This window comes from Thamnophis sirtalis, unplaced genomic scaffold (assembly GCF_051295495.1).
Source record: "Thamnophis sirtalis isolate CommonGarterSnake01/CBP01778 unplaced genomic scaffold, rThaSir2_p1.2 scaffold_15, whole genome shotgun sequence".
Classification (NCBI taxonomy): Eukaryota; Metazoa; Chordata; class Lepidosauria; order Squamata; family Natricidae; genus Thamnophis; species Thamnophis sirtalis.
Window position 1 is genome coordinate 42757296 of NW_028261395.1, and position 27490 is coordinate 42784785.

At 44.7% G+C, this 27490-nt stretch overlaps 1 protein-coding gene across 1 annotated transcript in view; it reads left to right on the top strand.

Annotated features, from left to right (window-relative positions):
- Nucleotides 1–4617: 4617 nt before the first annotated feature.
- LOC106556002 (tyrosine-protein phosphatase non-receptor type 11) overlaps nucleotides 4618–27490 on the top strand; it is a 41779-nt gene continuing 18906 nt past the window's right edge. Inside the window, exons 1-3 of the mRNA XM_087702083.1 lie at nucleotides 4618–4758; nucleotides 20631–20753; nucleotides 26143–26337. Of these exons, the coding sequence (XP_087558209.1) occupies nucleotides 4745–4758; nucleotides 20631–20753; nucleotides 26143–26337 (332 nt within the window). The 5' untranslated portion in view covers nucleotides 4618–4744. The remainder of the gene's footprint in view (nucleotides 4759–20630; nucleotides 20754–26142; nucleotides 26338–27490) is intronic.

The window sequence follows — 27490 nt, forward strand, 5'->3', positions numbered from 1 at the left end:
CACTTGGGAAGATTACCGTATTTTTCAGAGTGTAAGATGCACCTTTTTTCCCTCAAAAAAGAGGGTGAAAATCTGGGGGCGTCTTATACACTGAATACAGCATTTTTTTGCCTCCCGAAATCCCACCCCTTCCCCAAAATGGCCGTGAAGAGCCTTTAGGAGGCTTCCAGAATGTTCCTGGGGGCTGGGGAGGGCAGAAATGAGCAAAAACTGGGCTGTTTTTTACTTGATTTTGTCCCCCCCCAGCCCCCAGGAACACTCTATAAGCCTCCTAAAGACTATGCATGCCACCCCCTTTTTTTGACAAAAAACGGGCCCATTTTCATGAAAAATCAAGCCATTTTTGGGAGGTCTGCAGAGTGCAAAAACTTTTTTTTTAATTTGCCTCATCAAAATCTTGGTGCGTCTTATACTCTGAAAAATACGGTACATCACCCAGCAAGGCTCAACCAAGCCCATGGGAGTCTGACAACCAAGGGGAACACAAGCTCAAATTCAAAAGCCCAGAGAGTGTATAAAACTCCGCATCTCTTCCCTTTTTTTCTCTTCGCCCAACCTCTTCGAGGCGTGTGATCCTGTCCACCATTAAAACCATCTTTTCAAGCAGCCTCCATGAATCCAGGGTCTTTTTTCCCACTTGGAACTGAACCCAGAAGGACATCTTTTTGTAAGCCGCCCGGAGTCCTTCGGGATTGGACGGCCTATAAATTTCATTAATCATAATTGGAATTTGTGCAAAAATTATAATATTAAAACAGCAACAAACTGATGGGAACATAAGCCTGAAAAAGTCACCGAAAATCAGATGGTCAAGATCTTGTGGGATTTTCAAATATCGAAACGGACAAAATACTGGTGCATAATACACCAGACATCACACTGGTTGAGAAAAGTAAGGTCACAATCATAGACATCGCAATACCAGGTGATAGCAGGGTTGACGAGAAGGAACACGAAAAAAATCACAAAATATCAGGACTTAAAAATCGAAATTCAATGATTATGGCACAAACCAGCAGTGGTAATTCCAGTGGTAATCGGCACACTGGGTGCTATTCCAAAAGCACTGGAATGACATTTAAAACAGTTAAAAATTGACAAAATCACCATCAGTCAAATGCAAAAAGCCGCACTGCTTGGATCCGCACGCATATTACGAAAATACGTTCCGACGTCCTAGGCCCCTGGGTGGGGCCCGACTAGTAACCAATGCCAAATCCGGCGAAACAACTGGCCGCTGTGATACAATTCTATAATAATAATTTTCCTTCTTTTTTCTTGGATGAAAACAAGGCCAATTTTCCCTTTGACCATATTAGACATTTGCATCCAAAGCTGCTTGGGGAAACGGGGCAAATTATGAGCATCGACTTAATAAAGCAGAGCACGAAAGGAAGATGCGACAGGGAGGGAAAAGGGAAAACAGAATTCTCGCCTAAGAGAGAAGGAAGGAGGGAATGTAGGAGAGAAGGAAGGGGGGAAGGAAGGAGGAAAGGAAGGGGGAAAGGAAGGAGAGAAGGAGAAAAGAAAGGAGGGAAGGAAGGAAGGAAGGAGGGAAGGGGAAGGAGGGAGGGAAGGAAGGGGAGTAGGAGAGAAGAAACGAGAGAAGGAAAGAGGGAGGGAGGGAAGAAGAAGTAGGACCGTTGTAAGATAAGATGGATCTATGGGATGTTAAAAAAGCAATCTTCAAGTATATTGTTAACAGTAGGGAAAATTGTTATAAATACATATTATTAATAACAGTTATGAGATCATATAATTGTGAATGTATATATGAAATTAATAAAATAAAATTTCATTAAAAAAAATAAAATAAAAGTCTTTCTGATAAATGAAGCAGCAGCCTGAGATGGAAGAGGAAGGCTCGCAAACCAGCTGGGAGATCTCCAGACAACAAAATTGGTCTTGTTGAGTGATAGGTCACCCTTTGAAGGTTACATCTCTGCGTGAGTCACCGTGCTGGGCTTCCTTCTCCCAGGAGCACATTTAAAAGGTAAATGTACCTTTAAACGTACATTTAAAAGGTAAAGGTTCCCCTCGCACATAGGTGCTAGTCGTTCCCGACTCTAGGGGGCGGTGCTCACCAGCGTTTCAAAGCCGAAGAGCCAGCGCTGTCCGAAGACGTCTCCGTGGTCATGTGGCCGGCATGACACAACTCCCGAAGGCGCGTCAAACGCTGTCACCTTCCCACCAAAGGTGGTCCCTATTTTTCTACTTGCATTTTTTACGTGCTTTCAGACTGTTAGGTTGGCAGAAGCTGGGACAAGTCACAGGAGCTCCCTCCATTACGCGGCGCTCGGGATTCGAACCGCCGAACGGGCGACCGTTCTGATCGGCAAGCTCAGCGTCTTAGCCACTGAGCCACCCTTTAAAAGTGCATTAGAACCACTTAAATAGAGCCAGCGTTTAGAGGGGGCTGCCCCTGTCTCTCTGGATGAGTTTCTGTTCATTTAAGTGCCCAAATGCAAGCCGTTTAGTTGCCCCCAAGTGTCCGAAATAGCCCTTTGATTGGACTCAGGGATATAGAGGACAAGCTGGAAGTCCAGTGGAATTCCTTGGTCCGGTCAGTTTCCATGCAGGGTAGCCCTGAGGCGTGCGTGACTCAGCTGCAAAAATTGAGAAAGAGATAAGAGAAAGGAGCTATTTTATTCTCTTTCTCTTTTAAGAAGAAGGAAAAAAGAAGTTTGGAGACACAATGGGGGCTCAGTTTGAGCCGAAAGCGTTCAGAGGCCCCCCAGGGTTGATCTCTGGGTAGAGGCTTACGGCCTGGTCAGGAATGAGGCGACATCCTGATGTGTCACGGCTGCCAAATTGCCTTCTGAGCTCATCGCCGCCTCCCTTCCTGGGGTTCCCCTATAATCCCACGCTTGCCTTAATATAGCTCCGCTAGGCGATAACCCGGCGTTGCCCAGCTATTTATTTATAGGACGGAAATGTCCAAACGAAACATAATTTCTAATGTTGGATTTTTCCCCTTGTGGAGTACTGGGAAGCCGTTGCCATAGCAACTACAGTGGAAGCCATTTTAGGGCAGTACAGCAGAAGCCATTTTAAGGCACAACAGGCTGCATCATAACAAAGCACACACCCCGAGGGGTGTTAGGGGTGTCTTACCCCACAGTATTTGTCTCCAGAGAGTAAGTTATCCGTGTAGCAGGTTGAAATTGCTTGAGGCGTTCCAGCGTTATGCTGGAACATACAAAAACATAAAGCCAATATGGTGATGAATAAACCCACTCTTGTTCATTCCAAGTCCTAACTCCACAAAGAGAAAAAGAGAAAAAATCTATGCCCCCAAATTTGGGACTTTTTCATCCCACCTGACAAAGCGCTCTGCCTAAGCCGAAAGCTTGCTTCTGCCGTCTCTACATTTCATTTAATTTTATTATTTTATTCTATTTTATTTAATTTCATTATTTCATTATATTTTACTCTATTTCAGTTCATTTCATTATTTTATTTTATTATGTTTCATTTCATTATTTTACTTTATTTCATTTCTTTATTTTATTATATTATTTTCATTATTTTATTTAATTTCATTGTTTTATATTTTATTCTATTTCATTTCATTATTTTATTTTATTATATTTTTTCATTATTTTTACATTTCATTTTATCTTATTTCTTTATTTTACTTTATTTCATTTCTTTATTTTAGTATATTCTATTTCATCATTTCATTTCATTATTTTATTATATTTTATTCTATTTCATTTCATTTCATTATTTTATTATATTTTATTTCATTATTTTCATTTTATTATTTTATTTTATTATTTCATATTTTATTTTTTTATTTTATTTTATTATTTTATTTTTTCATTATTTTTACATTTTATTGTATCTTATTTCTTTATTTTACTTTATTTCATTTCTTTATTTTAGTATATTATATTTTATCATTTCATTATATTATTTTATTCTATTTTATTCTATTCTATTTCATTTCATTATTTTATTATATTTTATTTCATTATTTTTATTTTATTATTTTATTTTATTTTATTATTTCATATTTTTTATTTTTTTATTTTTTTATTTTATTATATTTTTTCATTATTTTTACATTTTATTTTATCATTTCTTTATTTTACTTTATTTCATTTCTTTATTTTAGTATATTCTATTTCATCATTTCATTTCATTATTTTATTATATTTTATTCTATTTCATTTCATTATTTTATTATATTTTATTTCATTATATTCATTTCATTATTTTATTATATTTTATTTCATTATTTTCATTTCATTATTTTATTATATTTTATTTCATTATTTTTATTTTTTTTATTTTATTTATTTATTTATTTTTATTTTCTTTTATTTTTTTAAAGCGAGCGCTGTCCCTTTAAAAGGCGCGCCGCCGCTGCTAAGGCGGGCGTCCGTTGCCAGGCGCCGTTGATTGGCGGAGCGGGGATTCCCTTCGGTATGACGTCACCGGGCCAGAAGCGTCTTTCCCCTCGGCTGACACGAGGGTTTTCCAAAGCGGCCGGCGGGGAGGGGAGAGGCGTGTCTCGGCCAATGGGGGGCTCGGGCGTCGTGAGAACGGGGCGGTAGCCTTTGCCGTATATGGCAGAGGAGGGGGCGCGGCTTGGGGCGAGGCTGCTCTCTGGGGCAGCCGCTCCCTTCGGCTCCCAGCTGCTCAGCCAGCGATACGGGGGCTGCCGAAGGGGACACGCGCGTTTCTCCTCCGGGCCGGCGAAGAAAGGACTTGGTTCAACCCGGCAGAAGCCGCTGCAATGATTTCCCGCAGGTAAGGATTGCCTGGGGTGGAGGAAAAGGCAATCGGGGGGTAGACTGCTCCTGGTGCTGGAGGCTCCTCTAAAGAGCGAGCCCTTGGGTCCGCCGGGCTGGTGGTGGTGGTCCTTGTGCCTAGATCTGGGTTAGGGGGTCAGGCGGGTAAAGCCAAGCACGGGACATCCTTCTTGGCCCATAACTGGTTCCTTCCAACTGTATGATTCTAAGATTCTCCTGCTTGAGCAGAGGGTCGGACTAGATGACCTCCAAGATCCCTTCCAACAGTATGATTCTATTATGATTCTTCTGCTTGAGCAGGGGGTGGGCTGGAAGACCTCCAAGGTCCCTTCCAACTGTACGATACTATGATTCCCCTGCTTGAGCAGGGGGTTGGACTACATGCCCTCCAAGGTCCCTTCCAAGTCTGTCATTCTGTAAGCGTCTCCTGCTTGGGCAAGGAGTCAGACTAGATGACCTCCAAGGTCCCTTCCAACTCTGGTGTCTGTGTGCTAAAGTTATATATATATGTATATGTATATGTATATGTATATGCAGATGGTGCAATTTTTGATTTAATTGGGATTTAGCTGGGGGTGGGTGGGGGAGAAATCTTTTCTTATCCCAAAGTTTGGGTTTAAAACCACTATTTGAGAGTGATGTCAAGTTTAGAAAAATGAAATAAATACGTATTTATTTCATAAATAAGTCAACGAATAAGTCAAAAATCGCACAGAGGTAGACTGCTGCTGACGGTGGAAGTTCCATTTATGTAATACACCTCCGTTGGTCGTCCCCCTTCGGGTCAGATGGTGGGGGGAAACTTCACTGGGGCAGGAAAAAAGGGGGTGCCAAATTTATTCGGGTGGCAGGGGGGGAAACCCCTCTTTTCCTGGGGCTCTTTTGTGAATATTTGAACTTTATCAAAATAATACTTTAAAAAAAAAAGCCACTTTTGTCGCCTGCTGCTTCTTTGATATCTTTGCATCGCATCCTGTACGTGTGTTTCCTTTCCTTTCGGCCCTAGTTTATAATGTAAATATCAGCTCAGAGGCAACGTTTCCTGCCTCTTTTTCCTCCTCCTCCTCCTCCTCGTCCTCTTGAAAGCCTGGAGGCCTCATCCTTCTTCCTCCCTCTCTTTAAAGATTTAAAAGATTTAAATCCACCGGGACCTCTGGGATCACTTCAGCCTCTGCGCCGGATCCCTGGCTGGAGTAACCGTTTCTTTCCGCTTCCTAAGGAGTTAAGGCCCGCTATCTAAAAGCTTTTATTTTCCCCTTTCTATTTCTTTCCCTTCCTCTTTCCTTTTCTCTTGTTTCCTTTCTTTCCTTCTGTCCATCCATCCTTCATTCTTTTTCTCTGTTCCTTTTCTTCTTTCCTTTCTTCTTTCTCTCTGTTTCTCCTTTCTTTTCTTCCTCTTCCTTTCCCTCTTTCCTTTCTTCCTTTCTCTCCTTTCCTTTCTTCTTCTTCTTTTCCCTCTTTCCTTTCTTCCTTTCTCTCCTTTCTTCCTCTTCTTCCTGTCCCTTCCCTCTTTCCTTCCTTTCTCTCTATTTCTCCTTTCCTTTCTCTTTTCTTTCTCCCTGTTTCTCCTTCCCTTTCTTCCCTTTCTTCCTTTCCTCTCTGTCTTTCTTCTTCCTTTCTCCCTGTTTCTCCTTTCCTTTCTTCTTCTTCCTTTCTCCCTTTCTCTCCTTTCTTCTTCTTCTTCCTGACCTTTCCCTCTTTCCTTCCTTTCTCTATTTTTCCTTTCCGTCTTTTCTTTCTCCCTGTTTCTCCTTTCCTTTCTTCCACTTCTTCCTTTCCTTTCTGTCTTTCCTTTCTTCCTTTCTATTTCTTCCTTTCTATTTCTCCTTTCCTTTCTTCCTCTTCTTCGTTTCCCTTTCTGTCTTTCTTTCTCTTCCTCCTTTCCTTTCTTTCTCTCTCTCTTCCTCCTTTCCTTTCTCTTTCTTCCCTCTCGCCTCCTGTCTCCTCTCCTTTTTCTTCCTTTCTTATCTTCCTCTCTCTCCGCTCCTCCTTTCTTTTGTCCTCTCTCTTTCTTTCCTTTTTCTCTCTTCCTCCTCTCCTCTCTCCCTTCTTTTCCTTCTTCTCTGTTTCCTTTCCCTTCTCCTCCACTGGGCCTGCAAATCAGACTTACATCATCCCCGCTGACCTCTGACCCTTCTCCTAAAATGAACTTTCCCTCCCTCAAAATCCTTTCATCTTGAAATCCTTCCTTCCTCGTGCTTGGCTGTCTGTGGGAAACTGGTTCGTATCCCACTTTGGACCCGGAAAATTCTGCCGTACTGGTCATCGGCTCAGCCTGCACCGCCGCTATAAAACTGAGGCAAAAAATGTGCCTTCTTTTTCACGGCTTTTCGGCAAGGACAGACTAGCCAGCATGGCTTACAAACTGTGGTTTAGGACGAGCAGAAACGCTTCTTCCAGAAGCCGCAGCTTAGCCTGAGATGGCACTCAAGGACCCTGTCGATTTGCGCTGTCACTCAAGATTTATGACAGTGACAGTGTCCCTGAGCGGGGGGGGGGGGCGGCATCACGCAATCCCCTTTGGCGAATCTTCTGACAAGCCAAGCCAAGGGAGAAGCGGGAGTCGCTGAACAACCGTGTTCCTCGTTTAACAACGGCAAGGGATTGGCTGAACAACGGTGGCGAGGAGAGTCGCAAAACGGGGCGAAAGTCACCGACCACATTTCTTCCCTGAGCGGCATATATTTGGGGTTCAATTGTGGTCGTAAGTACTTTTTTCATTTTTTATAAACCTTTTTTTCTGCGCCTATCCCCATCTAGTGTTCCATTGAGCCTACAATATTTTCCCAGTTTTATATTCTGAAGACTGATGGAGTTGGAAGGGACCTTGTAGGTCATCTAGTCCAACCCCCCGCCCAAGCAGGAGATCCTGTTACCATTTCTGACAGAGGGCAGTCCAGTCTCTTCTTGAAAGCCTCCAGGGATGAAGCTCCCACAACTTCCAAAGGCAACTTCTGTTCCATGGGTTGATGGTTCTCACGGTCAGAAAATTCCTCCTTATTTCCAGGTTGAATCTCTCCTTGTTCAGTTTCCATCCATTATTCCTTCTCTGGCCTTCGGGTGCCTTGGAGAATAGCTTGACTCCCTCTTCTTTGTGGCAACCCCTGAGATATTGGAAGGCTGCTATCCTGTCTCCCCTGGTCCTTCTCTTCACTAGACCAGCCATGCCCAATTCCTGCAACCCTTCGTGTGTGTTTTACTCACCAGTCCCTTAATCATCATCGTTGCCATCCTGGTGTCAAATAGCACCTACTCATTCGATGCCCAGCAAGATCAAGACTTAACAGAATAACAGAAGAGTTGGAAGGAACCTTGGAGGTCTTCTAGTCCAACCCCCTGCTCAAGCAGAAGATCTGATACCAATCAGGAGCCGCTCAAGTTACTAACTCGTGCCCAAAATTTGTTTTTGTTTTTTTTGCAAATGTCGGGGAATTCCTTCGTGCGTTTCATCAGCGTTGAATTTCCCTACATTGCAAAACCCTGAGAAAGAAAAACGGCATTGGGTGGGAGAGTGGAAAATCACACGCCTGGGGCTCAACCCCACGGGGATACTTCTCGCCACTTCTGTAGGGTTAGCAAAGAGAAGCAACGGCGTCTTGCAAAGCTGGGCCACGTCAGGGCCCCAGAAATTAAATCTGCGACATGGAAAAGACTCCCGCACTCCCAGGGGTGCCAGTCAATTCGCTGAGCCCTTCTCTAGAATTCTCCCATCCACAGTTAGTTAGTTAGTTAGTTAGTTAGTTAGTTAGTCCAAGAACAACTTTTCATGATGGCAAGATGGCGGTCTCCCAACTTGCTTTCAAGTCGTGATCCTATCTGTTTGTGTTTGTGTGTGTGTGTGTGTGTGAGAGAGAGAGAGAGAGAGAGAGAGAGAGACAGAGAGACAGAGAGAGACAGAGACAGAGAGACAGAGAGAGACAGAGAGAGAGACACACACACAGAGAGAGAGTGTTCTCCCCCTTTCAAACATAATAGAGCTGGAAGGGACATTGGAGGTCTTCTAGTCCAACCCCCTGCTCAAACAGGAGATCCTAAACCATTTCAGACAAATGGTACGCCAATCTCTTTTTATAAACCTCCAGTGATGGATGGAGCACCCCCCCCCAACACTTCTAAAGGCAGTTTGTTGTAATGGTTAATCTCTCTCTCTCTTTTTCTCTTCCTCTTTCTCTCTCTCCCTTCCTCCTCTCTTTCCTTCTCTCTCTGTTTCTTTCTTTCTCTTCCTCTTCCTCTCTCTCTATCCTTTCTCTCTCCCTCTCCTTCTCTCTTTCTCTTCCTCTCTCTCTCTTTCCCTATTCCTCTCCCTCTCTTTCTCTTCCTTTCCCTCTCTCCCCCTCTTTCTTATCTTTCTCTCTCTCTTTCTCTCTCTTTCAATCTTGGTCATCCCAATATAAAAACAATGGAGAGACTCTGGAAAGAGTGCAGAGGAGAGCAACAAAGATGGTTAGTGGGGGCTGGAGGCTAAAACATAGGAAGAAATGTGGGAGGAATTGGGTATGTCTAATTTAGTGAAATGCTCAAATACTTTGGTCACCTGAAATGCTTTAGCCACCTAGTGAGACTCACAGATTAAAAAGCAGAGACATCATCCTGTCAACAAAAGGGCGCCTAGTCAAAGCGATGGTTTCCCCAGTTGCAATGGACGGCTGTGAAGGTTGGACCATAAGGAAGGCTGAGCGCCAAAGAATGGAGGCCTTTGAACTCTGGTGCTGGAGAAGAAGACTCCTGCATTGAGACCCTTGGACTGCAAGGCCATCCAACCGATCAGTCCTAGAGGAGATCAACCCAGACTGCTCTTTAGAAGGCCAGATCCAGGAGAGGAAACTCAAAGACTTTGGCCACCTAATGAGAAGGAAGAAGGACTCCCTGGAGAAGAGCCTCATGCTGGGAACGATGGAGGGCAAAAGAAGAAGAAGGGGACGGCAGAGAAGGAGGTGGCTGGATGGAGTCACTGAAGCAGTGGGCATGAGCTTCAATGGACTCCAGAGGATGGTAGAGGACAGGAAGGCCTGGAAGGACGTTGTCCATGGGGTCGCAATGAGTCAGACATGACAACAACAACAGCAATTTAGTGAAAAGAAGGACCAGGGGAGACATGATAGCAGTGTTCCAATATTTTAAGGGCTGCCACAAAGAAGAGGGAGTCAAGCTATTCCCCAAAGCACCAGAAGCAATGGATGGAAATTGAACGAAGAGAGAAGAAAACCTAGAATGAAAGAGAAATTTCTGGACAGTCAGAACAATCCAATGGAACCAGCAGTCGTGGCTGCTCCATCACTGGAGGCTTTTTTTTAATTTAAAGACTGGATAACCATTTGTCTAAAATGGCCATAGGGCTGTGATGGTGAACCGCGAGGCATTACCCTGTCAGCTCCAGTGCGCATGTATGCGCTGGCCAGCTGAGTTCAGCCTTCTTTTGAGGCCATTTTTCGCCCTCCGGAGGCTTCAGGAGGCTTCCTTGAAGGCTCTGGAGGTTCAAAATCGGCCCTATGAGCAAACCGGAAGTCACCATTCCCGAACTTCCATTTTCCCTGTAGATCTCTTTTTTGGAAGCCTCCAGAGGGGTGGGGGCTGTTTTCATCCTCCCCAGGCTCCTAGAAAGCCTCTGGAGCCTGGGGAGGGCAAAAAAAAAACACGCCAAAAGTTTAGGGGGCACTGGTCACGCACGTATGCGTGCGTGCGGAGGGGGGCACATGCCCATAGCATGATGAGTGTGGCACCCCTGTGCACACACACCCCTGTGCTCCTCCTGCTTTTGGCACAGGAGCCAAGAAAAGGTTAGCCGTCGCTGGCATGGGGCTTCCTGGGGGTTGGACTAGAAGACCTCCAAGGTCCCTTTCCAGCTTTGTTTATTCTGTCGGTTTCGCAAAGAAATAGCTGATCTCCAGCTCCGAAGCGGAATCAGCTTGCCTTGTCAGCTTCCTGAAAGGAAGTTCAGAAACTCGCCGGCTGACCTCCAGCCCCAAATCAGGAAACAGCTTCCTTCTGGAATTCCCTTTTTTTTTTTTTAACACAAAAAGAATCACGATGATGATTCAACCATGACCAAATGTGGTGGTGGGGGGGGGACCCGACGGACAGAGAATTGGATCCCTGCTGATTTCGCTCGAGTCGTTTTTATAAAATTGGAGTTTCCCAAAACTTTTTTCACACACAGACGCACACACCAAAAAAAGAATGGGGGAAATAGCCGAGTATCATTCCAGCCTAGGGACGCGGCGGCTCAGTGACTCACACGCTGAGCTTGTCGATCAGAAAGAGGTTGGCAGTTTAGCGGTTCGAATCCCTAGCGCCGCGTAACGGAGGGAGCTCCCGTGACTTGTCCCAGCTTCCGCCAACCTAGCAGTTCGAAAGCACGTTAAAAAATGCAAGTAGAAAAAATAGGCACCACCTTTGGTGGGAAGGGAACAGCGTTCCGTGCGCCTTCGGCGCTGAGTCATGCCAGCCACATGACCACGGAGACGTCTTCGGACAGCGCTGGCTCTTCGGCTTTGAAACTGAGATGAGCAGCGCCCCCTAGAGTCGGGAACGGCTAGCACAGATGTGCAAGGGGAACCTTTACCTTTACGTAGCTTAATAAAAAGAAGGACTATGATTGATTGTGATTATGGTGTGATGATTAAAACACCATCCCAGCATTTAACAGCAAAGTCTTCGCCCTCCCGGATCTCACAATGTCAAAGGGACAGAGGAGAAATACAGGTGGTCTTTGACTTGTGACCACAATAGACACCAAAATTTCTAGCGCTAAGCCAGATGAGTTGTTAAGTGAGTTTTGTCCTACTTTACAAACTTGTTAAAAAGTTCTTAAATTACTGCTCAGTTGGGGTAGGTGACCTCAGGCGGTCCGGATGCCCAGGAGTTCAATTGCCATAAAGCCTTATGTCGCAAAGGATTATGGAAACTGTAGTCCGCAATTTCTGCAGTGGGTGACTTTGGCATAGCTGGCATAGCTGGCTCTGGAGCTGCATGTGGCTCTTTCCTCCCTCTGCTGTGGCTCCCTGTCTCTCAAAATATGCATCACAATGTGTGACACCCCGCCGGCACGCGATTTATTGAGCTTTGCGACCTCTGGTAGGCCAACCATGGATAAAAGTAAGTTTCAGAAGAAAACAGAACATTTCATTCAAGTTTTGTGGCCGCTCAGGAAATAGTCAGGCATTGTGGCTCTCGATGTTTTGTTTTCTGTGGCCCAAATGGCTCTTTGAATTGTTGTAAGATTGCCGACTCCTGGCGTAACTGATTTACTCCCCTGGAGAACCTCTTAAGCCTTCAAAGCTGCTGGCCAGAGATTGCTTTTCAAATCTTCTGCACTCAGTGATGTATTTTTTTTTTAATTGAAAATTGTTGGGGGGAAAAAAGGCTTTTACAAATATTTACCTCCCCTTCCCCACCCGAACCCAACCCCCATAACCTTCCCCCCCCTCTCAACTTCCCAGAACCGAAAAGCAGAGGAAGAATTGGAGGGAATGTAAGGGTAGGAGAGAGGGGTGATAAGGGAGGATGAGGGGAAGGGTAAAGGGGAGGAAGGGGAAGGAGAGAAGGGAAAGGAGAGGAGGAAGGAAGGAAGGAGAGAAGAAAGAGAAGAAAGGGGGGAAGGAAGGAGGGAAGGAAGGAAGGAGGGAGGGAAGGAAGGAGGGAAGGAGGGAAGGAAGGAGGGAAGGAAGGAGGGAAGGAAGGAGGGAATGTAGGAGAGAAGGAAGGGGGAAGGAAGGAGGAAAGGAAGGGGGAAAGGAAGGAGAGGAGGAGAGAAGAAAGGAGGGAAGGAAGCAGGGAAGGAGGAGGGAAGGAGAGAAGGAGAGAAGAAAGGGGGGAGGGAAGGGGGAAGGAGGGAGGGAAGGAGGGAAGGAAGGAGGGAAGGAAGGAAGAAGTAGGAATTAAAATTAAAAAACAACAACACTTCCCAGAACCAATACAGAGTATAAATCTTTAACAAAGATGTTCTAAAATAAACTTTAAAAAAGTTAGTATCATCTTTCATTTGAGCTTTAACTCCTCTTTTGTTAGGCTAACTCTAAACAGATTATATCATTCCTTGTTTCTTCAATCATAAACTATCTGGAATTTCTTAGTCCCATATTTATTTTGAATATAGTCAATCCATCTTCTCCACTCCAGTTTATATCTCTCATTTGAGTGATCCTTGAGATATGCTGATATTTTAGCCATCTCTGCTAAGTTTGTAACTTTTAATGTCCATTCTTGAATAGTAGGCAAATCTTCCTTCTTCCAGTATTGCGCCACCAACAGTCTTGCTGCCGTTATTAAATGCAAAATCAAGTTAGTCTCTACAACAGTACAATCAGTAGTCACACCTAACAGTGATGTATTTTTGATGTCACAAAACTCCTTTTTAAAGTTTCACCTTGCATGGAAATATGTCTTTAGAGGGGATTGCAAGCCAAGCTTATCTTAGATGCGACAGGCCCAAAGGAGTGGAGCACCACTTGACTTGTAAATCTGGATGGTTTTTTTGCCTTTTCGGTTTAGAAGAGCATCCTGAATAAGATTTACACACACACACACCCTCTTTTTTTCTTTTTTCATTTTGTTAGACTTTTTTAAAAAAATGAGGTAAGCAATAGCAATAGTTAGACTTATATACCACTTCATAGGGCTTTCAGCCCTCTCTAAGCGGTTTACAGAGTCAGCGTATTGCCCCCAACAACAATCCGGCTCCTCATTTTACCCACCTCGGAAGGATGGAAGGCTGAGTCAACCATGAGCCTGGTGGGATTTGAACAGCCGAACTACTGAACTGCAGTCAGCTGAAGTAGCCTGCAGTGCTGCATTTAACCACTGCGCCACCTTGGAGTGGAGGTGGGGCTTATTTCAAACTAGCGGGGTGGAAGTTTTTAGAGAGAGAACCGTTGGGATATAAAAACAACCGAGATGCGGCTGTTTTTAATTCGCAAATCCTTAGCCAAGGGTGGGATTTAAAAACATGTTAGCAACCGGGGTCTCTGCCAGTTGCTGGGTGGGCATGGCTATGTGGGGCGTGGCCTACTCGGCCGCCTGCACCATGGTGGGTGGGCGCTTTCACCCTCCCTAGGCTCCGAAGGCGTTCCCCGAGCCTCCTATAGGGTGAAAATGGCCTCCCCTGGCCAGATATGGGCCCGTTTCCCGTCTTCCAAGAGGCCCGTTTTTCACCCCCTCAAAGTCTCCCTGCAGACCCCGCGCTTTTAACCCGGCATGATGAAGGGGCCATATGGAGACTCTTGGGAGAGCGGGGTAGGGTGGGCGAGGCCAGCTTGCAACAACTGGTTCGGTGAATTGAATGCAAAATTAACATTCGGTTGGCCCGAACCAGTGCGCACCGGCTGAAACCTGGCTTTTGTTGATTTCCGCGATTCCCTCAGCTTGACGGGTTGTCACTAAGGATTCTGGGAGTGTGTATATTCGCTCTCTACCCACCCACCCCTCTCTCTTTTTAATTTTTGTTTTAATTTACAAGTGTACATTCCCTTAGTTATTATTCTTATCATATTTTAACACTTTTAAACATTCATTTTTCCAGATAAAAAAATTAAAATATACGATCGGGATTGCTTTGCTTACCATCCCATACACCTATTTTGTTTTACCTCTGCTCTACTTTTCTTTCTTTTCCTTTCCTCCCTTCCCCCCTTCTCTACTTTCTTCTCCTCCTCCTCTCCTTTCCCTTTCCTTCTTCCCTTTTCTCTCCCCTACTCCTCTCTACCTCCTCCCCTTCATACCCTCTCTCCTCCTCTTCCTATCCCTCCCAATCTTCCTCTCATTTCGTCTTTCTTCTTTCCCTCTCCTTCCGTCTCTTCTCCTCTTCCTCTCTTTCTTTCCTCTTCTCTTGTTGTGGCTGCCTCTTTTCCTCCTCCGTCTGGTATATTTTCGGGATGGTATTCCAGCAAACCTGGTTCTAACTATATTTGCCATTTTAATTTGCCATTTGCCTTTTCCTCATTATATTTTCCAATCTGGTTTTTTTTAACCTATGTCTCATTCTTTGAACATATACTTACCGTATTCTTCGGAGTATAAGACGCACCCTTTTCCCTCAAAAAAGAAGCGGTAAATCTGGGCGCGTCTTATACACTAAATACAGCATTTTTGGCCTCCCGAAACCCTGCCCCCTTCACCAAAATGGCCATGCATAGCTTTTAGGAGGCTTTCAGAGAGCTCCTGGGGGCTGAGGAGGGCAAAAATGAGCAAAAAACAGGCCTTCTTTGCTCAATTTTCACCCCCCCAGCCCCCAGGAGCACTCTATAAGCCTCCTAATGGCTAGTAGTGCCCTTTTGGGGGGGGGGGAAACGGGCCCGTTTTTGGGAGGTTTACAGAGTGCAAAAACTTTTTTTTTTTAATTTGCCTCTTCAAAACCTTGGTACGTCTTATACTCTGAAAAATACAGTATATGTAGATACATATACATATATATTAGTACTTTACTACCACCCACCCGTCTCTTCATGGGGAGAATAAAATCCATCCAGGTTATTCTCCCCCACTCCCCCTCCCCCCGGGTGAATGGCAAGTATACTATTAAACAAACGTGGCCAACTAATGCAGAGTTATAATGATCCAACCATCCCTTTCCTTTTTCTTCTTTCCTTGGCAATTCTAAATTTAGCCGATCGGCAGGCAGAAAGTCCATGACAGATTTTGAAGGTCATAATGTCTGCCGGAGTGGGGCTTAGCATCCTTGGACAATGGAGATAATTTTCTTTCTGACCCAGAAAGTTTTTTTTTTTACAAATGAATACATCCTGTTTGGAGGGGGGGAAATGGCTGGGATGGACGAAGAGGAACAAATATTGACCATATATAGCTTAGTAAGGCCTGGCTGACATCAACTTTTTTTTCCTTTCAGGTTTTTAATTTTATCTATATCTATATATCTATATCTATATATCTCTATCTCTATCTCTATCTATATTTATATCTATGTATTTAGTGTCACAACCCCAAATATGCCCAAATATGGGAGGAAGCAGACTGCTTCCATTCTCTGTCTATCGGCTCGTCACAAGAGGCCATCACAACAGAAACCCAATATTTTTACTGTTGCCTTTGTTACATTTGTGTTGTATCTGTGCTGATAAATAAAATAAATAAGTCTCCCTTTATTTATTTATCAGCACAAATACAACATCTATATCTATATAGCAATAGCAGTTAGACTTATATACCGCTTCATAGGGCTTTCATCCCTCTCTAAGCGGTTTACAGAGTCAGCATATCGCCCCCACAGTCTGGGTCCTCATTTCACCCACCTCGGAAGAATGGAAGGCCTTGAGCCAGTGAGATTAGAACTGCTGAACTGCAGATAACAGTCAGCTGAAGTGGCCTGCAGTACTGCACCCTAACCACTGCGCCACCTCTATATCTATATCTCTATCTCTATCTATCTCTATCTCTATCTCTATCTCTATCTCTATCTCTATCTCTATCTATCTCTATCTATATCTATATCTATATCTATATCTATATCTATATCTATATCTATATCTATTTAACTACATCTACATTTATATCTATATCTATCTATCTATCTATCTATCTATCTATCTATCTATCTATCTATCTATCTATCTATCTATCTATATATATATATATATATATATCTCAAATCAATGTATGAACAGTGTGGCACCCCGGTGTCACACATCTTAATAGAAATAAAAGTAAAAGTATGGTTAATCATAATTATGACATTCAATCAACGTACGTATTTTTTATAATAATACACATTTATATCAGGTTGCAATCTATCGTTATTCCATGTTTTCTCTAGGGATTACTTTTATTTTATTATAGAAAAGTTTTTGCACTAGCATTCCCCGCCTTCACTTATTTCTATCACTTATCCTAGCTTTTAATCGTGTCATCTTTTATTAAAAGTCTTTTTCTTTCTGTTCTACCTAACTTCTAATCATGTCACCTCGCTAAAAAGAAAAGAGAGAATGAGAGAGAGAGAGAGAGAGAGAGAGAGAGAGAGAGAGAGAGAGAAGGCAGAGCAAATCCGAACAACAATGAAAAAAGAAAAATCATCTATAGGAAAACAGTCTTTCAATGGAGTGTTTATGACCACCGACCTTATCTAGCTTGGAAAGCTGCCATGTCAATATTTTCCAAATGAGGTTTCTGTGCAAGGAAAGGCTGGGCACAGAGTCTCTGAGATTCACGGACAGATCTTCACACTCCTAGAAACGAACCTAATGGACCGAAGGAACGGATTGTTTCCTGCAAAAGCCCCCACTCCCCTTTCGCTCCTCTTTTGTTTCCTACGGGAGGGGCCAATCACAGGTGACTTTACTCCCAAGTCGGCCCTGATTTCTGAGCTGTTCTTTTCTTCTGGCAGCTCGGCGCATGTGGACACCGGGAACAGGCTCCAGCTGTTCCTCTGCCTCACTGCTGTCTAGCTCCATAGGCACCTAATCACTGCCAGGTGGCCTTGCTCCCGTCTCTGCCTCCAATGCAGAGCCCTCGTCCGAGCCTTCTCCAGCCTCCAGGACCGGCCCATGCTCTCCTCCCCAACTGTCCGACTCTGCTGGTTGCTGGCGTCCCTCAACAAGAGAGGGAAATCCCCTCTTGGATTTCGAGCTCTATTTCTGCTCGTGGGGCACTTGAGAGACATCACATTGCGCCTCCTTTTGTGGCAGCCTCTATGAGGTCTAGTGACCTGCTGAAGCGCCACAGGGGCCATTTGTTCTCCCACTCAATGGGTTAAAAAGCCAGGGAGGGATTCCGTTGTGGTTTTGGGGCCCCAGGAAAGCCCGTCGTTCTCGGCTGGGTGACTGGGTCCTGATAAGACCCTGCGGTTTGGATAGGTGCTATAAATATTTGCGGTTGGGGCGGCAAACAGGGCTGCCCCAGCAATCTTGGGGCGCCACCTGTACCTCGGCTTCTGGAGTTCCCAAACAGCCCGTCCTCCTTATCTGGGCTGGTTTTCCCTCTTTGCCTGCAAGGTTTTCACCCCTGTGGTGGAGGGGCTGCTAATGTTTGCTCTTTGCATCCTTCCTTTGCGTCCCCAGGAAATGGGTTGGCAATCGTGCCTCTTGGAGAAGTCAAGAAAGTAATATTTTGCCTCCTTTTTGGTCCACGTCTTCCTCCCTCCTTCCCTCCGTCTCTCTTTCCCTCCCTTAATTTTTCCCATCCCTTCTTTCTCTTCTTCCTTTCCATCCCTTGCTTTCCTGTCCCTTCCCCCTCTCTTTTCCTTCCCTCCTTCCTCCCTCCCTCCCTCCCTCTGTCTCTCTTTCACTTTCTTGACTTTTCCCTTCTCTTCTCTTTCTTCTTCCTTTCCATCCCTTGCTTTCCTTTCCCTTCCCCCTCTCTTTCCCTTCTTTCCTTCCTTTCTCCCTCTGTCTCTCTTTCCCTTTCTTGACTTTTCCCTTCCCTTTTTTCTCTTCTTCCTTTCCATCCCTTGCTTTCCTTTCCCTTCCCCCTCTCTTTCTCTTCCTTCCTTCCTCCCTCTGTCTCTCTTTCACTTTCTTGACTTTTCCCTTCCCTTCTCTTTCTTCTTCCTTTCCATCCTTTGCTTTCCTGTCCCTTCCCCCTCTCTTTTCCTTCCTTCCTTCCTCCCTCCCTCCCCCTGTCTCTCTTTCACTTTCTTGACTTTTCCCTTCTCTTCTCTTTCTTCTTCCTTTCCATCCCTTGCTTTCCTTTCCCTTCCCCCTCTCTTTTCCTTCCTTCCTTCCTCCCTCCCTCCCTCCCTCTGTCTCTCTTTCACTTTCTTGACTTTTCCCTTCCCTTCTCTCTCCTCTTCCTTTCCATCCCTTCCTTTCCTTTCCCTTCCCCCTCTCTTTCTCTTCCTTCCTTCCTCCCTCTGTCTCTCTTTCACTTTCTTGACTTTTCCCTTCTCTTCTCTTTCTTCTTCCTTTCCATCCCTTGCTTTCCTTTCCCTTCCCCCTCTCTTTCCCTTCTTTCATTCCTTCCTCCCTCTGTCTCTCTTTCCCTTTCTTGACTTTTTCCTTCCCTTCTCTCTCTTCTTCCTTTCCATCCCTTGCTTTCCTTTCCCTTCCCCCTCTCTTTTCCTTCCTTTCTTCCTTCGTCCCTCCCTCCCTCCGTCTCTCTTTCCCTTTCTTAACTTTTCCCTTTCCTTCTCTCTCCTCTTCCTTTCCATCCCTTACTTTCATTTCCCTTCCCCCTCTCTTTTCCTGCCTTCCTTCCCTCCCTCCCTCCTTCCTTCCCTCCCTCTTTGCTTCCTTCCATCCAATCCCGCTAAGGTTGACTGCCGGAGCACTTGAGATCTCTCAACTAGAGTTAGATGCCATGTGGACTTCCACTCCCAGAATTCCCTGGCACGCTGCCCAGGGAATTGTGGGAATTGAAGTCCACCTCTCTCAAAAGCTGAGGTGGGGAAACATGGCCCTATAAAGGCCTAATAAGTGGTTCTCCATCCTCCCCTCCCTTTAAAAAGAAAAATAATTACTATTTTGGTTGAGTTCTTGTCTAATTGTTAGGACACAATTTGTGTTTGTGTGTCTGTGTGTTTGTGTGTGTGTGTGTGCCTTCAAGCCAGGTTCTTTTTACTCCGCTAATGGCCTTAAAATGCTGCCTATGGCTATTTCTATTCTCCCTGGGTTCTCTCTCTCTCCTCTCATATTGTCGGGCTACTTGATGGAGATAACATTTAGTTAAATATCTCTTGGGAAGCCCTGGTTAATTATTAAATATATTTGATAGATGTTCCTTTTCTTCCGTGCCAGCCAGCAAATATTGTGGGTGCTTGTGGGCAGGGATTAAAAGCGTAGCCAACCCACCAAAATTGAACCGAAGCGCTGCTCGGTCGCATTTGATCCAAAACCGGCCTGCAGTTTTGGGGGTGGGGGGCAACAACCCCCCCCCCGCCCCCCAGGGCTGCTTGGTCTCAGAGTCCAGAAGCCAGGAAGGCAAACGGCATAGGTGGCTAAGCTTCATTCAGCCAAAAAGTTTCGGTGGATAATTCACATAAGGAGCGTGAAATCAGGACTTGTTACAAGGAAAACAGTCCGTAAATGAAAATTAATGTGGAGGTTTTTTGGGGGGGGGGGTTTCAAATGGCTGTTGGAAATCGTTTGGAATTCTAACACGAAATGGGGTCAGGATAGATGACCTCTCAGATCCAAAATGGGTGGGACTGAATGAAATTTAAGATCTGAAATGGGGTTGGGCTAAATGACCTCTAGCCACCAAAATGGGGTTGGTCTACTGACATTTAAGATCCAAAACGGGGTCTGGACGAAATGACGTTTAAGACCTGAAATGGGGTTGGACTAGATGACCTCCAAAATCCAGGAACGGGGCTGGACTAGATGACTGCTAAAATCCAGAATGGATGTCAAGCGCCGGGAAAATCAGGAGATACCAGACAGTTCAAATGGGTATAAAGATTTACTGGATGCTTAAGCTCTCTACAAGAATCCGAACTACTGACAGTCAAAGCAATTTGGCGGCAGATAAAGAATTCACAGTGGGTTGGGCTTAGAACTTTTGCGGGCGCGATGGGATTCATGATTGATGACGCGTTTGACTCCTCCCTCGGACTCAGCCTGGTCATCTCCTACAACGGGGTTGGAGTAGTTAAACGCTAAAATCCCAAGTAGGGTTGGACTAGAAGACCTCTAAGATCCCAAACAGGGTTGGAGTAGATCAGTGTTTTTCAACCTTGGCAACTTGAAGATGTCTGGACTTCAACTCCCAGAATTCCCCAGCCAGCGAATGCTGGCTGGGGAATTCTGGGAGTTGAAGTCCAGACATCTTCAAGTTGCCAAGGTTGAAAAACACTGGAATAGATGACCTTTTAAGCTCACCCTCCACCTCCCGTGACTAAGCCCAGCTGCCCATCTTATTAATAGTGAGGTTTCTCTTTTGTCCCCCCCTTTCCACGCCCCCCCCCCCACCGTCCCTCCCTCCCTCCAGGTGGTTCCATCCAAATATCAGCGGGATTGAAGCGGAGAAGCTGCTCCTAACCAGGGGTATCCATGGGAGCTTTTTGGCCCGGCCGAGTAAAAGCAACCCCGGAGATTTCACCTTATCGGTCAGGTAGGTGATGCAACCCTAGGAGGGGAAAAAACCAGATCGGTCCAGCTCTCGAAACTTCGATACTGCTTCATTCGCAAGTTCCTCCCCACCGCCCCCCCAGATGTTCTTTGCTTAACCAGACGCTAAATGAAACAATTGAGCTTAGCAGGAGTGTTCTGACCTTGGCTTCCCAAGAGCATGAAGCAAACTCCTTGTCCGGACAAAAAATAAAGACTGTGAATTCTGCTCATTCACCTCCAGCCAAGTCTTTCAAAGGAGGATTTACGGTCACAGACCTTATCTGGCTTGGAGAGCTGCCAGGCTGGTATCTGCAAAAGTTTGACAAGGAGTCTCGGAGAGTCACGAACCAATGAAGCGAACTAATGGTCTCCTGCAAACTCCACTCCCCTTTTGCTCCTTTTTTATGTCCTCTGGGAGGGGCCATTCTTCGTCCACCTGTGGCCTGACTCCCAAGTGTCGACCCCTGTTCTTTAGCTGTTCCCTTCGTCTGGCAACTCACACTGGGAACAGGCTCCAGCTGTTCTTCTGCCTCACTGACGTCTGACTCTGAAGGCAGCTGATAACTGTCGGATGGCCCTGGCCCCCTCTCTGCCTCCGACACAGAGCCCTCATCAGAGCCTTCCCCAGACTCCAGGACCGGCCCATCTTCCTCCCCAACCTTTTCACTCTCCGACTATGCTGCCAGCTCCACTGGCTGCCGGCAAGCCACAACAAGCAGGAGGAAGGCTCTCTGCTTGTGCTCAGAGGCCCTGTTCCTTCGGAGGCCCCAGGGCTGTTTGCAAAGGGACATAGAATGACCTCTTTGTGATGTTCAAATCCTCCACATTAGCATTTTTGGGAAGAGAGAGAACAAAAGCATCCATTTAGAATTGTAACCGGATGGACCAAGAATCATTATCGTTCCGTCCTTCCTTAAAAGGCATTTATTTTATTTTTGCTTTGTTTGGTTATTTAATTTTTTTATCAACAATTCCAGGTGGTGAACATACGTGATGAACTTCTGTTCCATGGGTGGAATGTTCTCGGAAAATTCCTCCTTATTTCCAGGTTGAATCTCTCCTTGATCAGTTTCCATCCATTATTCCTTCTCTGGGCTTCGAGAGCCTTGGGGAATAGTAGATTGACCCCCTCCTCTCTGTGGCAGCAGCCCCTCAAATATTGGACGATTGTTCTCCTGTCTCCCCTGGTCCTTCTCTTCACTAGAGTAGCCAGGCCCAGTTCCTGCAACCGTCCATCGTATATTTTAGCCTCCGGTCCCTTCATCCTCCTGCTTGATCTTACCATGTTGCATGCCTTCTGCTTATGTTTAATTGAGGTCCCTTTTAATATTTAATTACTTTTTAAAAAAGGGTAAGTTGTATCTCCTGGATGGATGGATGGATGGATGGATGGGGGAGAGAGGGTTAAGAATTTTTCTGTCCAGCACAAGGAGGGTTAATTCTGTTTGGCCCAGTTAAATGCTTTTCACCCAGAGCCCATTTTCAAGACTCCGTTAATTGCATTTTAAAGGCACTTTGGAGACAGTCGACCTAGTGAGCTCAACCAGACTCCACAGATATTTGATGGATGAGTTCGGTCAGAGCAAAAACCAGCTCTCCCACTTCTCAATCAAGCTTTTGTTTTTGTGCCTTTTTAATAGGATAGGATAGGATAGGACAGTAGTAGAGTAGAATAGAATGCAGAATAGAATAGAGCAGAATAGAATAGAACAGAATGCAGAATAGAATAGAGCAGAATAGAATAGAATATAGAATAGAATAGAAAAGAATGCAGAAGAGAATATAGCAGAATAGAATGCAGAATAGAATAGAATAGGAATAGAGTAGAGTAGAATGCAGAATAGAATAGAGCAGAATAGAATATAGCAGAATAGAATGCAGAATAGAGCAGAATAGAATAGAATAGAAAAGAATGCAGAATAGAATAGAGCAGAATAGAAAAGAATGCAGAATAGAATAGAGCAGAATAGAATGCAGAATAGAATGCAGAATAGAATAGGAATAGAGTAGAATGCAGAATGCAGAATAGAATAGAGCAGAATAGAATAGAGCAGAATAGAAAATAGAATAGAATGCAGAATAGAATATAGCAGAATAGAATGCAGAATAGAATAGGAATAGAGTAGAATGCAGAATAGGAGTAGAATAGAATGCAGAATAGAATAGAATAGAATAGAATAGAATAGAATAGAATGGAATAGAATAGTTTTATTGGCCAAGTGTGATTGGACACACAAGGAATTTGTCTTTGGTGCAGATGCTCTCAGTGTACATAAAAAGACAAGATACATTCATCAGGAATCATAAGGTGCAACACTTAATGATAGTCACAGCGTACAAATAAGCAATCAGGAAACAATCAATATCAATATGAATCGTAAGGATACAAACCACAAAGTTGCAGTCCTGCAGTCATAAGTGGGAGGAGACGGGGGATAGGAACGATGAGAAGACTAATAGTAATAGTAGTGCAGACCTAGGGAATGGTTTGACAGTGGTGAGGGAATTCATTGTTTAGCCGAGTGACGGTGTTTGGGGAAAAAACCGTCCTTGTGTCTAATTGTTCTGGTGTGCAGTGCGTCTATAGCGTCATTTTGAGGGTAGGAGTTGAAACAATTTACGTCCAGGATGCGAGGTGTCTGTAGATATTTTCACAGCCCTCTTTTTGACTTGTGCAGTGAACAGGTCCACAACAGAAGGTAGTAATTGCTTTTTTCTGCAGTTCTGATTATCCGTTGAAGTCCGTGTCTGTCTTGTTGGGTTGCAGAGCCAAACCAGACAGTTATGGAGGTGCAGAGGACAAGACTCAGAAATTGATGCTGGATTTGTTTGTTAGTTGTATAGAATTTCTGGCAATTGGGACAGATCAATTGTTGTTGTTAGTTGTGAAGTTGTGTCCGATCTATTGCGACCCCCTGGACACCATTCCTCCAGGCCTTCCTACCATCCTCTCCCATCCTCTATAGTCCATTGAAGCTCACGCTGACTGCTTTGGTGACTCCATCCAGCCACCTCCTTCTCTGCCGTCCCCTTCTTCTTCTTTTGCCCTCCATCATTCCCAGCATGAGGCTCTTCTCCAGTGAGTCCTTCTTCCTTCTCATTAGGTGGCCAAAGTCTTTGAGTTTCCTCTTTTTAGACCGTTTCAGATCAATTGTAGATTGTTGGGGGCTTTTTTTCGCCTCATCTTCAAATCTGACTGATTTGTGCAATTTAGAAAGCATTTCACCATCCGTTCAATTTCCCTCTGTCTCCTTTGCAATCTCCCAGCTTCCCTTTTAACCTTTTTTAAAAAAATAAATAAATAAAAACATTTCAAACTCGGTGCAAATTGTTGGACGAATCAAACCAAGCTGTCCTAAAATGCTTTGAAAGCCATCCGCCAACAATAAAAGAGGAATATTTTAACCCGAGCATCGCACAATTTATTCCGGAGTGTGTAAGGCATATAAACCTGCGTTCCAGAATGCAGCTTGTGCTAATTTAAGTGCTGTATCATTCATCTTTTTATCCACCATTTCTTCATGCCGGTGGGTTTAATGGGCTTTTAAAGGAGCGAGCCAGCAGTTTTTGCCATTAAAATACTTGCGTTGGTTGAGTTTTCAATGTGATATAGAATGTATATAAAATATAGATTTGGACCAAGGCTACGGACGCCTTCAAATGGGGTTTGAAGGAGGGAGGTGATGCCAGTGGGATCCTGTTGGGCAAAATTTTTACGAGGAGGAGAAGAAAATTTAATTTTGGGGTGGGTGGGGGTGGGAGGACGGACTGAGAGAACAGGAAGTGGATTCCCAACAATATCCTTATTGTGTCTTTAGGGTGACTCATCCCTGCTTTCTCTTGCCACAGCTTTGCCGGTGGCCCGCCCGTTTGCAAAATTTCTTCCAAAATTAGGAAAGAAATTAGCAGGGTCTGTTGGCTTCCTTTAAAAAGGCTGACAAGGGTTTACTTTTATTTTTATTATGTGTGTGTGTGTATGTGTGTGTTGTATTTGTGCTGATAAATAAATAAAGGGAGACTAGTATAGATCTACTTCAAGCTATTTAGCTCTCATCAACTAGCCATACCCTTACTGGGATTTGAAGGGTATGGCTAGCTGATGAGAACTAAATAGCTTGAAATAGATCTATACTAGTCTCCCTTTATTTATTTATCAGCACAAATACAACACAAATGTAACAAAGGCAACAGTAAAAATATTGGCTTTCTGTCTGGATGGTCTCTTGTGACGAGCCGATAGACAGAATGGAAGCAGTAGACTTCCTCCCATATTTGGGCATACTATGGGTTGTGACACTAAATACATACCTATTTCCCTGGCTCAGCTGATAAAGGAGGAGAACCTTGTGGCTTAGTGGTTAGCCCATCTGCCTAATATGTAATACAGCCCAGGTTCGAATCCCAGTAAGGGTATGGCTATCTGATGAGAGCTAAATAGCTTGAAATAGATCTATACTAGTCTCCCTTTATTTATTTCTCAGCACAAATACAACACAAATGTAACAAAGGCAACAGTAAAAATAATGGCTTTCTGTCTGGATGGTCTCTTGTGATGAGCCGATAGACAGAGAATGGAAAAAGTAGACGTCCTCCCATATTTGGGCATGCCAGGGGTTGTGACACTAAATAAATAAATACATACATACATACATACATACATACATACATACATACATACATGCATATATATGTTGCAATTGTGCTGATAAATAAAGGGAGACTAGTATAGATCTATTTCAAGCTATTTGACACAGTACACACACACACACACAAACACATACATATACACATATATACATACATACACACACACACACATATATATATCAGTGTTTTGAATATAGTGTATTCAGAACACTTTTACTGGGCTAACCATTTTACAAAAAATGAAAGAAAAGATAACTCATAAACCAATAGTAATATCTGATAATATAACAGAACAATTCTAACCCTACTTATACTTGTATTCGCTTATTTATATTCCTGTGGTGGCTCAGTGGCTAAGACGCTGAGCTTGTCGATCAGAAAAGTCGGCAGTTCGGCGGTTCGAATCCCTAGCGCCACATAACGGAGTGAGCTCCCCATTCCTTGTCCCAGCTTCTGCCAACCTAGTGGTTGGAGAGCACGTAAAAAATGCAAGGAGAAAAATAGGGATCACCTTTGGTGGGAAGGGAACAGCGTTCTGTGGGCCTTTGGTGTTTAGTCATGCCGGCCACATGACCACGGAGACGTCTTCGGACAGTGCTGGCTCTTCGGCTTTCAAACGGCGATGAGCACCGCCCCCTAGAGCCGGGAACAACTAGCACGCTCTGGGGAGGGGGGGGAATCGGAGTTATATCGGCGACTTTCCATCCAATGTCATCCTTTTCCTCCCCGATTTTCGTCTGCAGGAGGAATGATGAAGTGACCCACATCAAAATCCAAAACACAGGCGATTATTACGACCTCTACGGAGGGGAGAAATTTGCTACCTTGGCTGAGCTGGTCCAGTACTACACCGAGCAGGAGGGGCTTCTGCGCGAGAGGAACAGCAATACCATCGAGCTACGATTCCCGCTCAATTGTCAGGATCCCACCTCAGAAAGGTGAGCTTGGAGGTGGGCGGGCGAATCCAGCTAACCTACCTGTTGTGGCCCGCCAGCAGTCAGCGGAACTGCCAGCAGAGTCGGACAGTGAGGAGGTTGGGGAGGAACCTGGGCCAGTCCTGGAGTCTGGGGAAGGCTCGGATGAGGGCTCTGTGTCGGAGGCAGAGAGGGGGCCAGAGCCGTATGCCAGCTATCAGCTGCCTTCAGAGTCAGACATCAGTGAGGCAGAAGAACAGCTGGAGCCTCTTCCCAGTGTAAGTTTCCAGATGAAGGGAACAGCTAAAGAACAGGGGTCGACTTGGGAGTAAGGCCACAAGTGAGCGATGAATGGCCCCTCCCAGAGGGAATAAAAGAGGAGCGAAAGGGGAGTGGAGCTTGCAGGAGACCATTAGTTTGCTTAATTGGTTCGTGATTCTCCGAGACTCCTTGCCAAAGTTGTGCAGAGATCGGCCTGGCAGCTCTCCAAGCCAGATAAGGTCTGTGACCGTAAATCCTCCCTCGAAAGACTTTGCTGGATGTGAAGGAGCAGAATTCACAGTCAATTAATAAAAGGGGATTTTGTCAGGACCAGGAGTTTGCTTCAGGCTCTTCGGACGCCTCGGTTAGAACAGTATCCAGGCCCTAACAGTTGTACTTGCACCACTGAAGGATCGTGCTGTCCTACCTTATAAGATCGTTGTGAGGAGGAAGTCTGGAGGAATGCTCTGAATTTCTCTTTGGACTGTGCAATGGGTTTCAAACATTACCACTGATTTGTCTCTGGAGATTCTCAGTCATCCAGGTCCACGTTTAGCATATCTCAAAGGGACTGTTTTTACATTAATTCTTTAATTAATTTTTTAAAATGCAAATAATACAAACATAGTGCATATACATTTAAATACAAAAAAAGAAAGAAAAAAGGGGAAAAACCAAATATTAGCAATAGCAGTTCGACTTATATACCGCTTCATACGGCTTTCAGCCCTCTCTAAGCGGTTTACAGAGTCAGCATATTGCCCCCAACAACAATCCGGGTCCTCATTTTATCCACCTCGGAAGGACGGAAGGCTGAGTCAACCTTGAGCCGGTGAGATTTGAACAGCCGAACTGCAGAACTGCAGTCAGCTGAAGTAGCCTGCAGTGCTGCACGCTAACCGCTGCGCCACCTCGG